We start from the raw sequence: 14,242 nt of genomic DNA on the forward strand, positions 1-14,242 counted from the left end.
AATGTAATCTTACATGGAAATCTGTAAAAGAGGAAAAAAATAGACTCACTCTGGTTGGCAGGGGAGTGATTGTTATGTTCTTCCCAAATACCCTCTTTTCAGCTACCCTTTGCTGACTCTACAGAACACCTAGGGCTCTGCTCAGTATTGTCTGAAATCTACAGTATTCAGTTTATATGTCACGGTCAAGCAGGGAGAGGCCTTTCAGTCTCACCTCCTCCGTTGTTTATCTACAGCCTTAAATTTGTGCTCGGAATAAACTTTGTAAGAGAAGAATACGTGAAGATGTGTGTGGGCTCATGGTGAACGTGTGTTTCCTACAATTGCATTGTCCCCCTTATTGCCCAATTTCCCCTCTGATAAATACCATCCTCTCGGTTGGAAATATCTAGACATTGAAAGAAAGAAAGTTAAGTGGGTAACACAATAGAATTAGATGTTTGCAGCAATAAGTGACTTAGAAAGTGCATACGTGTTTTTCCCATAGTCTTCTGCCTTTTGAAAGAAGAAAGCGCAAATACGAGGAAGCTGACATTTTGCATGCATGCGGGAACAAAGGGAGAGATGGATAGATTGGTTTGGGGCAGAGTATTCTGTTGTGTTCTGAAAGGTTTGGGTCATCACAGCCAGAGGCAGGAGCAGGACTCAGACAAAAATAACCCTGGCTATGAGGGGAGAGGTTGGTTTTGCTGGACTGTGTCCCTATACGTGTATGAAAAGTTTCTTTGCATGACAGAAGAAAATTGCCTTGAGTTCTGACCTGAAGAGGTGCCCAGTTTTGTTCATCTCTAGAACTATGGCAACTCAATTAGTAGCAGCAAAAGAATACTCCTCATACAAAGGACAATTTCAGAAAAAGAGGAGAGAAGAGGAAATAGAAGTAAAAGGAGAATATGAGGTGATATTTGCTCTTAGGGTATAAAAATTAAAGCATGTATATTTGGGTCTTCACCAAATATAGTATTCTAATAGCATCTCATCCTTCATGACCCGTCTTTTTTTTTTTTTTTTTGTATTTGAAATAATTTTTATGAGATAAAGTACAAAAAAGAATTCAGTTTCTTGAAAGAATATTAGATTACTATTTTTTTCTTTTGTTATTTTTTCCAATAATGCCATCCATTTAATCTTTTTTTCACTTTAAGCATAAATTTTATTTAGAACGCTTTCTAAGTGACCTAAAAATTTTTTTAAATTAGTTTCTGCTTTATAACAAAGTGAATCAGTTATACATATACATATGTCCCCATATCCCTTCCCTCTTGCGTCTCCCTCTCTCCCACCCTCCCTATCCCACCCCTCCAGGCGGTCACAGAGCACCGAGCTGATCTCCCTGTGCTCTGCGGCTGCTTCCCACTATCTATCTACCTTACGTTTGGTAGCGTATATATGTCCATACCTCTCTCTCGCTTTGTCACAGCTTACCTTTCCCCCTCCCCATATCCTCAAGTCCATTCTCAAGTAGGTCTGTGTCTTTATTCCTGTTTTACCCCTAGGTTCTTCATGACATTTTTTTTCTTAAATTCCATATATATGTGTTAGCATACGTATTTGTCTTTCTCTTTCTGACTTACTTCACTCTGTATCACGACCCGTCTTTTACTCACTTTCTCTCTTCTGTATTTCCTTCCTTCCATCTTCTTCTTCTTTCCTTCCTCTTCATTCTCCTTCCCTTCTACCTTTTTTATTTCGTCTCTGTCAGGATGTTGGATGAAATATTTCCCATTGACTGTTGTCTAGGAATTCCTGCTAAAGCCATAAAGATGCTGCAAAACCAGCCTGGCGACACCACAGCCAGGAGAGCTGGCAATGAGATTGGCCCTCATCCCAGGTTGTTTTGAGGCAGTTGAACAAGCTGAGCTACCCTAATCCAGTCATGTCTCTCCAGTCTCACTAGAAACTAAGTCTATGAGGAGGGTTTTGCAATTCAGGCACCTAGTAGGGAATGTTTGTAAGGCCAACTACCTAATTATTGACAAAGATAGTTCTCATGGTTCTGAAAGGAGGAAAGAATGGTATCTCACTCAGATTAATGTCTGTCTATGAATCCAACTTTCTAATCTACTCTGTGTTCACCAGGTGGAGAATTGTCCAGAGACCCCAGGATGGGGTCACATGCACACCAGTATTATTGCCATTCAGTTGTTTGGAGTGTCTGTGGTGCATGGCTTTCCTATGGGTCAGCTAGTAGGTAGCTGACCTTAAGCCAATTCATTTTCTCCAGGAGGGTGCTTGCAGAGTGAGGGAAACAGACAGACTGTGGAGAATACTGCAGGTGGCTGAGCTGTGGGGTGCCAGAACATTTCCCTTGGTTAAAAAAAAACAACAACTATGCAGTGGGGTATCCCCAACTTGAAAATGTCCTGGAAAATCACAGGGGTGCCCCACAAGAGAGACACTTGTCACTCAGGGGAATTCCAGATCACTCCCTCTTGGCCATGGGACAGCTACAATAGCACCACGTAAGTCAGTGATGTCAGAGGTTTTCCATCTTATCATCCTCTACCCCCTTCCAACATGGCCAGAGGAATGAAGATCCAGAGAGTAAGGGAGAAGAATCCTTGCAGAAACGGTCATATCTGCTTTCCCTGGTAGGTCTCCTGGGCCTCAGTAGGGGAGGGGGAAACATTAAATAGGCTGAATACGAGGTGGAGCTGAAACTTGACCGGACTGAACTTGTTAAACCCAGTGTGACCAGAGCGTATGGAATGTGTGCAAGATGATGCCAAGGAGATGGGGATGCGGTTGAGCATGGCTGAAGACAGCCAGTGGAGGAGGATGAAGCCAGTTCATGTTTGTATCCGCTATGGCCTCAACCTTTGTGGCCCTCAGAGGTTTCATATGTTGAAATCCTAATTCCCAAAAGTGATGGTTTGTGTTCATGGGTGGAGCCTTTGGGAGGTGACTAAGTTATAAGGATGGAGCCTCATGAATGAGATTTAGTGCTTTTATATGTGAGAGAGCTCCCTCGTCCCTCCGCCCACGTGAGGATCCAGTAAGAAGTGTGCGACCGGAAGAGGGCCCCACCTGACCACGCTGTGGAAACCGATTTCTGTTGTTTACAAATCTATGATATTTTGTTATAGCAGCCCAGAAGGGCGAAGATGGTATCCTAATAAATTTTAGACAGTTTGGTAAACCTCACACTATTTGGGTAGCACTTAATTGTCTGTTGTAACACTGTGAAAATTGGCTGACAGTACGTGGCTGGTTTTCATAAAGAATCCCGAGAATTCAGTCTTCTCGGTAGCATGACCAGCACGATTAATAATTATCTAATTCTTTGATTCTAATAACCTGACCCAGAATAATTTGCTGTGATGCTAAAGTAAGCTGTTAATGGTCTTCTTTGTAATGCCAGATTCTGCTATTTGTGACAGATTTTAATAGGAACTTCTCTCAACGGTAGGGATGGATTTTCTTTTGATTTTCTGTTAAATGAAGATAAGAAACTTTGACAAATTGCCTTCTTAGATTTTGACATCTCTGTGGAGTCTGTTTTTATTTTTTAAGATGAGACCCATTACACCCAAGCACGCATTAAAAAGCTATAAAACTAGAAGAAGACTGCTATGGGATGGATCATTAAGAACCATCTCAGAAGTGAATGGAATGGATGTGGGCTTAGCAGTTGCTGTCGTAGATGATTCGGCACTTCAGGAGCTTGAGATAACTGTCAATCTTATGTGAATCTCTGCGTAGGCAGTGGAGCAGGTTATAAAAAGCAAAAAGGCGTGTATCTTCATCGGCCATCTGCAGGGATGGAAGTCCCGACCACACGGAGTAGACCTCATTCTCCTTGACTCCAGGATGAACCTAAGCACCCAAAGATAATGACTTATTATGAGTTTTATTAGTATTTGCTTATCTTCGTTCCTTCTAATTATCAAATTAAGTTTTGGGGAGGACACATGAATATAAAACTCTGTAGACGTAGGTTTTGGAGCCAGCGTATCAGAAATCTGTTAGTAATTTACAAGCTAGAAGCAGAACTCAAGTGTAAGTTTTCTTACATGTATGTGATCACAGATTAAGGATATTTGTACAGGAGTAAAATGATGGAGAAACAAAGCTGCTGTTTGAATATTCATATGAATGTGATCAAGGGACACAGTTGTATCACTTGAACTGTTTCATGTCCTGAACCTGTTCTCTGAAATGTACTTTTTACTTTATTTCTTCTGAAGGTCACCATCATTACATTTATCTTTTCCCTGCTTTGAACTGATTCTCTTCTCCATAGAGCGTGTGTTTAAAGACCTTAGAAATGATGAGGATTGTACTCGATGGTTTAAGGGGCAGATAATCTAGTGATGGCTGTGACTGACAAAATCTTCTGAAATAGTCAGGAGGCATTCATATTCCACCCAGGACAGATAACCCCCTGATGTCTCTGAGAAATATCTGCTTTCTCTTGATGTCTCTTAAGTGAGAGGTACTGGAAAAACTGCCTATAAAAAGGGGGTGCTGACAGCAACCCCTCAGTGGTGAGAGGTGGGTGGTAGGGTGGGGAGCATGACTGTGATAACAAAAGGACACTGAGCAACTGAGCACCATGCATCTTCATGCTTGATTACCCTCTGTGGGCTGGGAATCCCCGGAGAACCAAGAGACCAAGTAACCAGCTTGGCAACTAGATATGTCATCTAGCTTGGAGAGCTTCTAGGTATAAACGTGGGATAACTGTAGACCCTGCTAAACTAACTTTCTGCTGCAGAGTAAGACTATTTTTGAAACCTGGGATTCCTTATTGGAATTTAAAGTTTGTGTTTGTTGCCTTGCTTTTTATTTTTTATTTTGGTGCTTGAGCCCTAAGACAAAATTTACTGTGCAAAGGGCAGTGATATGAATAAGAATAAGTAAGCGGTAAAAAAGAACAAAATGAAGTATTATAGAACAAATTAGTGACCTCAGAAAATAGGCCCACAGGAATGAGGAAAATAACCTGAAAATCTAGGTGTTTATTTCATATGTCCCAGGGTTAAAATGTGCTTTGTATTTGTGATGGATATATTCTTCTCCCCTGAAAATGACAAAAGTGTCACAGGATTAACATGTACTTTGTCCACAATAAGAGAAATATAAAATTGCTCCTATTATTATCTTGGTGGGAATGTAAATTATTTTCATTTAGATTACATATTATTTATAAATATATAAATATATATATATATATAAAAATATATTTTTATTTAGATTATATATTATTTCTGAGAACTTCAGGAAGCTGCTTAGATGTTCCCTCCCTCATGTTGAAATTATCCCATCTAAATGGAGATTTATATTGCATATATCAATCTAAATATGATAAATTATTTGGGGAGATTAAATGCAATGATTAGAGTTTTTATTTTGGAGCCCCCCCCCCAAAGAAAATTTAGGATGGGAAAACTTTGTATAAATTACAAAATAAAAAAACATTCCAGAAAAGGAGCATTTCCATCTTTTGTGACCCACTGAAATCTAGTCCTTGTGGGATAGCATTCATGCTATGGCCTCCTCTTTTCAATCTCCTTCCTTCCCTGACAGATCTCTCCAGCAGAGCAGGGAGGAGTGGGGAGAAACACCATCCAACCTGGTTTTGACTTTCTCTTTTCTTCCTTCCCACTCTCATCCTTTGGATTGAGGAGGACAGAGAAGGAATACAAGCAGAATCTCAGCAGCAGATGTACTGGGATACTTTGAAGAAAACATTTATTCTGCAAATTCTATTCTATAGTTCTCTTACCCTTGAAAATATTTCAACCACCTGTGCCCAGGAAAAAGCAAGCTTTTGGTGGGATTGTGTGCAATGCAGGGAAGGCTGCACCTGTCAAAAATCGTAGTAGAATTCTGCTTCACTTACAACAGAATCTGTCACTATGATGAATGACAAGGCTCTTGCTCTATTTAATAGCCGTCTAGAATATAGAAGGCCTGCATCTTGTTCTTGCAAAGTGAGATCTTTCAAAACTCATTCCTCATCACAGAGGTCACTTCTTTCATTCATGAGAAAACCAAGGAAGCCTTCAGGAGGCTGCTCACCTGGCCAACTATCTTCTCCATGCCTTCTAGAAGTCGTTTGTTCTGTTCCTCAATCTCTATGGCTCTTGACAGGATAGCATCTGGGGCTTCTTGCATACCCCGCACCTCAGTGACCAGGTGGTACAGAGGGTCATTCCAGGAGCGCAGCACTCCAAGGATCATGCTCAGAAGGACTTCATGCTAAGTGACCATAGGAAGCAATTTCATTAAAATAAGCATAATACAGTGGGTTTAGTCACATGTGATTTTTGTGCAGAGAGGCTGACCTAAAAAACTCTTTGTTATTCCTGTGTGTATACAAAAATTTTTGAAGGTGGTAAAAGTTGTAAAAGTATAAAATGTAAGCTATTTGTTTACATTTTGCTAAAATTAAAAAAAATCTGGCTTATTTTTTTTCAATGCTTTTATTTTTACTTACTTGAAATTTTGAATTTTATTTATTTTTTTATACAGCAGGTTCTTATTATCTATTTTATACATATTACTGTGTATATGTCAATCCCAATCCCCCAATTCATCCCACCCACCCCCCACCACCACTTTCCCCCCTTGGTGTCCATATGTTTGTTCTCTACATCTGTGTCTCTATTTCTACACTGCAAACCGGTTCATCTGTACCATTTTTTCTAGGTTCCACATATATGCCTTAATATACGATATTTGTTTTTCTCTTTCTGACTTACTTCACTCTGTAGGACAGTCTCTAGATCCATCCACGTCTCTACAAATGACCCAGTTTCGTTCCTTTTTATAGCTGAGTAATATTCCATTGTATATATGTACCACATCTTCTTTATCCATTTGTCTTGTCGATGGGCATTTAGGTTGCTTCCGTGACCTGGCTATTGTAACTAGTGCTGCAATGACTATTGGGGTGCATGTGTCATTTTGAATTATGGCTTTCTCTGGGTATATGCCCAGTAGTGGGATTGCTGGGTCACAAGGTAATTCTATTTTTAGTTTTTTAAGGAACCTCCATACTGTTCTTCATAGTGGCTGTATCAATTTACATTCCCACCAACAGTGCAAGAGGCTTTCCTTTTCTCCACACCCTCTCCAGCATTTGTTGTTTGTAGATTTTCTGATGACAGCCATTCTGACCTGTGTGAGGTGATACCTCATTATAGTTTTGATTTGCATTTCTCTAATAATTAGTGATGTTGAGCAGCTTTTCATGTGCCTCTTGGCCATCTGTATGTCTTCTTTGGAGAATTGTCTATTTAGGTCTTCTGCCCAGTTTTTGATTGGGTTGTTTGTTTTTTTTAATATTGAGCTGCATGAGCTGTTTATGTTTTGGAGATTAATCCTTTGTTGATTCGTTTGCAAATATTTTCTCCCATTCTGAGGGTTATCTTTTCATCTTGTTTGTAGTTTCCTTTGCTTTGCAAGAGCTTTTAAGTTTCATTAGGTCCCATTTGTTTATTTTTATTTCCATTACTCTAGGAGGTGAGTCAAAAAAGATCTTGCTGTGATTTATGTCAAAGAGTGTTCTTCCTATGTTTTCCTCTAAGAGTTTTGTAGTGTCTGGTCTTACATTTACGTCTCGAATCCATTTTGAGTTTATTTTTGTGTATGGTGTTAGGGAGTGTTCTAATTTCATTCTTTTACATGTAGCTGTCCAGTTTTCCCAGCACCACTTATTGAAGAGACTCTCTTTCCTCCATTGTATATCCTTGCCTCCTTTGTCATAGATCAGTTGACCATAGGTGCATGGGTTTATCTCTGGGTCTGCCTTATATAAATAACTAATTCTTCTAATGAGTTCTAATTTATAATGTAAAGAATTTTGTTTTTCCCTCAGAAATTCGACCATCTACTCAGTGAGTTCTTTATATTTGAATACTTTGCTTGTCCAGGGAAAGAAACCTAAGTATTTTGTTAGAACTCAGTATGTGCCTGGAGTATCTACCCAGGAAAGACAGATTTCACCCATGCCCACATCATTTTCACCCAAAGATTCATTTGTATTAATGAATCAAATCATGTATTAATATATTCATTTTTTGATTGGTAATTTTATTTTATGCTATTGGAACAAGGAGACAATGAAGAAGACATGGCATTTAAAAACATGCTTTCCTTAATCTATCCCAACACCAACCCCCATGCTGCTATCAGAGCAGTCTATTTTGTCGACATGTGTAGGTGCAGACAATGGCGCAGTACTGTCTTTAGTAACAGCATCAATGGGATTCACAGTGGAGGGTGTTGCCCCCTAGTTTACTACTACCACGATCAGGCATGAAACCCCAAGGGGCTGAGCATCTCTGATTTAAGATGCTTACTTTCTTGATGTCCATGAACTAATCTACTGGTAAAGGAAATGAAGAGTGGAGAAGAATCAAATAGACATTGCAATGGAAGCATGACTAGAATGTGAGAGAAGGAGTTGTAAAGAAGTACAGGCTGTATGGTGAGTGGCACACATGCACTGGGCCATTGTAGCTCAATGATTAAAAGTGAGAGCTCTGAGTTGGATGAAACCCAGATTCACTGCTTCCTAGCTGTGTGACAGGTGCAAATTCCATAACTTCTCTGAGCCTTGGTTTCCTTAGGAAGTGTAATAACAGTACCTGTGTTATAGGATTTTTTGTGATGACTGAATATAATAACGCACACAAAGTGCTTTGTAAAATGTATGGCAATGTAGTAGGTCTCAATAAATTTTAAATTTATAAAAAATTCCTTCTCCTTCTTCACCTTCTTCCTTCATTTTATCATCATCGTTATTAATGAGCTTAGTAGACTGAAAGAATGCTGGTATCATTAACCAAGTTGTAGAGAGAGAACAGATTGTATTTAAGGGGGGATATATGTGAAAGTATTTAAAATCATGTGAGGACTGTGGTTCGGGCAGGGAAACAGAAGGGAGAGATTATGATGATAAAAAAATGGAGCTGGGATAAATGAGCAGGCCTTGATATACAGACTTTGTTGTCATCAGAACAGAGGTAATAGTTGCGGTCATGAGAAGCAAACCATTTTTTAGGACCTGATTTGGGGAGAGACCTGTAATTAAGAATAAGAGGTGACAGAGGAGTCAGTGAAGAATGAAGTAGGTGTCAGAGAATTAGAAGCAGAATCAGGAGAGCCTTGAAAGTCAGAAGCAATGGCTCGAATGGTACAGTGGTCCGTCATGGTAAATGCTGCCCATGTAAGAGTCACTAGTAATGGGGAATACATCAACTGGGTTTGCGTTTCTAACGTAAATTTTGCAAATTTAATATTTTACACATGGAAGTCCCATTCCGTTCATGCTTTCATGCAGTCAAATATATGCAATCCTAGGTCTAATGCATTGGTTGAAGTAATGTTGTCTGCATGGACAATTTATAGATCATTCAGTTTGCTGCTATAAATCTTTAGTCAGCACTTGATTTTACTCATACTTCATCAAGTGCAGAATGTAATTTCTCTTCGATAGCTTGCTCTTCCTCCACCTTTCTTTGCATGTGCCATTACCATGACTTCTAATAATCTGCAGCCTGGTAACACCCGTGGTCTATCTCATTTGTTTAGGTGAAAAACCTGGATAAAAGACTCACATGGACCTGTTGGGCTTGTTCTTTGTCTTCAGGGGTGGAGAGGGAGGAAGTGTGGCAGCTGTTGATAGCCTTGGTAATGAACCCTCTGCCCTGGGCGTACCGTTTATCCTGGAAGTGATCAAGCAGATTTACTGAGTTAGTATTGTTTGGGCATTGAATACATGAACCCATTACCAGAATAGTAACACATTTGATAGATGTATAATTTTTTTAATGAAAGCCACGTAAAGGTTGAAAGTCATTCTTTTTCCTACTTTTTCTTTCCATTATCTCTATAAAATTGTTTTTTTCATCTAACTTTTCTAAATGCCAAGCTCTTCCCTTTGCTATTCCTTTGTTTAATTTCACCCTTCCCACAAGTTATTATCTGGAGAGCAAACACTAAGAATACCCCAAATATGAAATATTAAATGTTTTATTAAGTATCATCTTTTTAAAAAGTATTTGAACCACATATAGTGCATATGTACCTGTATTTAGCCGTTTAATCTCTTGTTCACTGTGGGTCGGAACCAATATACTTCCTTAATAGGAGTTATAAAATGATAACTTTTCTTTGACTAATCTCTGAATCCACATGCCTATAGCTTAGTGTTCATCATAGATGCAGACTACAATTTTGTTGATGGTGACAAAATGGTGAGTCAGAAAAATGTGGCATATATATATAAAATTCTAGGAAATACTAAGCAATGGACTGAGAATAAGAATAGAAAAAACTAGCTAACACATTGATAGAGAAAAACTAATCTTTAGTAAAACTTGTGAATGTTCAAAGGGATTATTTGTAAGATTTGGAAAAAAGGTGGCCAGTTAAAAATGGTGAATGAAAGAGAAACTGGTGGGTAAAAAGAACTACATGGATTTAATACAAACATTGAAGACCAGTTTTTATCAGCTGTTTGCTCTACTACGTGCTCCTTGATTGTCCTGGGTTAACATACAACTTTCAAAGTACCTTCATCAGAAAGAGAATAATTGTTTCCACTTCTAAACCAACCCTTCTAGTTGGTTCTAAACCTATTCACTGCAAATCTTAGAACAATAATTTGTAGCATTTAAAAACTATCATTATTTGTTTTCCTGACATGGATTCAGCTCCATTTATCATGTTCAATCCACCCAATTCACTGCAGTGCAGTTCTCATTTATCGGGTATCTACTGTGTGCTAGGTGAAGAATGCCCAGAGAGACACTTAAGGGCAAAAAAGTCAACATACTTCCTTTTCCTCAGCCCTACCTAAAAGTGCTTTGGGTCAGGTGCTGTTACGGACTGAAGGTTTGTGTCTCCCCCAGATTCCTGTGTTGAAGCCCCAACCCTCAATGTACTGTATTTGGAGAAGGACCTTTATGAAGGTAATTAAGGTTAAATGAGCTCATAGGCTAGAACCCTGATCCAGTGTGATTAGTGTCTTTATAAGAGAGTTTTCTTGTTTTCTCTGTAACCTCTGTCTCTTTCTCCCCCGCTTACCATGTGAGGACACATGGAGGAGCCAGATTGGGAAGAGAGAGCCCTTCCAAGAACCTGACCATGCTGGCACCCTGATCTGGGACTTCCAGCCCCCAGAACTGTGAGGAGATAAATTTCTGCTGTTTAATCCACCTAGTCTATGGTATTCTGTTATGGCACCCCAAGCTGACTAATATAGGTGCTTTAAAATTTAGTTTGGAAATTAAAAAATAAAATGAAGTAAAGGAAATTGAAAAAAAATTATTACACTCTTTAAGAATCTTTGAGATTTCATGAAACTGACCCTTTCTTCTACATCTTATGAGCTGTTGCCTTCTTTGACCTAGAAAGTGTATTATTTGAAATTTGGCTGGTGCAGCTTTCTTGTTTCCAGTGTGGTTTAGCCCAGTCACTTACGTGAAGGTTCTTTCTGGAAAGAAGCGTGAAGTGCAGTACTTACAAATTCGTTGAACATTTCCGAGGAGAGGTTATGGATGTAGTCGGACAGGATGACTGCGCGGTCAAACAGGTCTCGAAGGGACACCTGGCAGTTGACAGCCCCGCTGGGACAGATGGGAAGGGAGGCCACGTTCTTGCACAAGAGCAGATTTGACACCAGCAACAGCAGGAGCAGGAGTGACCCTGCTTAAAGAAAAAAATGAGCCACTCCGAGATGATCTATTCAACTGAGGTTATCAAAAGCCATCCTGTCAAGGGAAGCCTTATCTCTCCCCATTGCCCTCTGCATGATTTGGTACTGAAATAGCTGGGGTGGGAAAGAATCAACACCTTCCACTGTGTAAATTTAGATGTATAATCGTATTTGCACAGATAGGTAGTTTGAGAAGTAGGTTACTCCCTGCATTTTTGTATTGCTCCCAGAAGTGCTTCTGTGCTTTGCAAACATTTGGAGCTGAAATTAATTCTGAGCCGGAGTGTTTAGGTCATTCTCTTAAGATAGTTTAATGTCTTGGAACTTTCTGCAGATTCTCAGCAGCCAGGCTCTCTAGGAGTTTGTAATTTTTTTAACTCTATGTTGACGAATGCTTGCATTCTAGACACTGAAATGGCAAGAATAGCACAGTTGATCTCTCTAGTTTACTGTCATGCCTGATAATAATAAACACATGACCGACTGATTGCTAATATTGAGTACAAAGAGAATTCTAAGATAAAAAGGATACTGTAGCCTGGATCTGCTAACTCACCTTAATAACCCCATGCATTTCCTTGATACTTTGCCCAAAGCTTTAAAAAATTTTTTAAATTTGTGCTTCACAATAACGCTGTGAGATAGCCTTGACTTTCATTATCTTCAAATTATATTAATGAAACAAGAAGACTTAGAGAAGGTAAGTAATTTTCCCCAAGTCCCATTATTAGCAGATGGAGGCGGCTGGGTGCCAATACTGTCATCTTTTCACTTCCTCATGTCACGTCGCACACGCGTGTGGGCTCTCGGTCTGTGTGTGTGTAACAGGGACCACATCGGTAGCTGTGATGACTCAGAGCTAGCAGAGGTCATCGCCATTACTAGTAGAGAAAAATACTTTGATTGCATGATAATAGTGAACCTAGAAAGTTGATTTTATCAATTTGTTCTGCTCTATCTGTAAAACACTCACTTTAAAAATATTTGACAATTATCAGAGATGATTTAGTCACCAATTTACTATCTCAGAAGATGGACAAATAAGAACCACTAACATATCAATAATTTACACTTCCAAAAGGAAAGAAACAATATATTAAAATCACTTTTAACTCCAAACTACTCTAAAAGAATATAAAGAATATAAAATATAAAAATGTGTTTATCAGAAAACTCATTTGCTATGGAATCTTCAATAAATGTAACTGGAAGTGTCCCAGATAAAACTAGGCAAGTGCTAAAGATTTATGGTGAAAAAATACCTAACCCCAATACCTGAAAATATATAAAAGAATATTTAGTATAGAATGTAGCTAAACAACCTTTTAGCTGCAAAATAAAAAATATTAATGTTGTGAGATGATTCGTATAACAGACTTTTAATTTTTCAAAAACTTGTTTCCAAAGAGTTTATTTTAGGTACATTACAGTCATGTAACATAGCTGATTAGATGTTTTATCTACAAGTATAAATTAAAAGTGCTTTGCAGGTAGAGGCATTGGAATAGTATTGGTTCTAGGAGATTCATAACTGGATAGATATTCTTTAATTCTGACTACATTTGTCTGTACCTTTATCATCTGAAGCATTTTCATAGTCTAAGATGAGATAAAAGAGATAAATGTTTTTGTTGTTTCATGAAATAAATTTTGTTACTAATTTCCTTGTCTTGCAATTTCTTTTTCTTGCAAATGTCAACCAAGAAAGTAAAGATGATTAGTTATTACTAGCCTGTTTTTTCTTTTATAATGTCATTTGGCTTAAACCCAGTCGACAAAGTATTGTAGGAGACAACTCTGCTATCATTGTCTATATTATGGCTTCAGAGTTAAAAGTTTCATCAGGCTGACTCATCTTGGCCAAACCACATAAGAGGCCTGGGAACTAGAAAATGTTTGTTTCTACCTTCTGGAGTTTTGATGACTTGGACTCAGAGACACTTTTGGTCTTATTCCAGTCCAGGGTTTCTCACCTTTGGCTGATTGACATTTTGAGCTGGATAATTCCTTGTTCTGGGGGCTGTCCTGTGTATTGTAGTATATTTAGCAACATCTCTGACCTCTACCCACTAGAGACCAGTAGCGCCCCTGCCCCAAATTAAGACAACCAAAAACATCTCCAGACATTAACCAAATGTCTCTGGAAGACATTCCCCTATTTGGGAACCACTGTCCTAGTCCCTTATACAATGATTTCTAGAGCAGTGATTAGATAGCTCTTCTAAACTCTGTAATGCTGAAACCTCTGACTAAGAATATTAGCTACAATTTCAGATTAATACCACCACAGGAGTGTTGATAAAGCGAGCAGCTCCATGAGTTGCTGCACATACCTTTCTGTGATGAACCTTTGTTGTCCATGGTGGTGATGATTTCGAAAAACACACTTCACCAGAGAAGATCTGGTAGTCCTACAGCTTTCTCTTTCCCAGATATTGGCTTTATAAGCCTTTGACATCTTCATGAATATATTTAATCAGGCATTCCCTTCCCTTTTGCCAGTCATCTATTTCCGTCATCGAGATTACCCCCATAATTTCAAACATCAAATGGTATTCTATTTCTATTCAT

At 38.8% G+C, this 14,242-nt stretch overlaps 1 protein-coding gene across 2 annotated transcripts; it reads right to left on the minus strand.

Annotated features, from left to right (window-relative positions):
• Window positions 1-3,624: 3,624 nt before the first annotated feature.
• PRL (prolactin) lies at window positions 3,625-14,032 on the minus strand. Of its 2 annotated transcripts, none has more exons than XM_060109730.1 (5): window positions 14,005-14,032; window positions 11,480-11,661; window positions 9,570-9,677; window positions 6,025-6,204; window positions 3,625-3,816 (listed from the first exon to the last, which is right to left on the minus strand). In XM_060109730.1, exons 1-5 carry the CDS (start codon window positions 14,030-14,032, stop codon window positions 3,625-3,627), a joined length of 690 nt encoding a protein of 229 aa, XP_059965713.1. The 2 variants fall into 2 exon arrangements, with proteins under 2 accessions (XP_059965713.1, XP_059965712.1); XM_060109729.1 differs by having other exon boundaries at window positions 11,480-11,664.
• Window positions 14,033-14,242: the final 210 nt, after the last annotated feature.

This window comes from Mesoplodon densirostris, chromosome 10 (genome assembly GCF_025265405.1).
Source record: "Mesoplodon densirostris isolate mMesDen1 chromosome 10, mMesDen1 primary haplotype, whole genome shotgun sequence".
Taxonomy (NCBI): Eukaryota; Metazoa; Chordata; class Mammalia; order Artiodactyla; family Ziphiidae; genus Mesoplodon; species Mesoplodon densirostris.

What these genes read in the sequence shown, in the direction of transcription:
- PRL (XM_060109729.1), bottom strand. Translation starts at nt 14,032, where the DNA reads ATGGACAACAAAGGTTCATCACAGAAAG. An exon ending in AACAAGCCCAACAGGTCCAT is followed by an intron (nt 6,205 to 9,569) that starts GTGAGTCTTTTA and finishes ATGGTCACTTAG; the next exon opens with CATGAAGTCCTTCTGAGCAT. An exon ending in TGGAGAAGATAGTTGGCCAG is followed by an intron (nt 3,817 to 6,024) that starts GTGAGCAGCCTC and finishes TTGGGTGCTTAG; the next exon opens with GTTCATCCTGGAGTCAAGGA.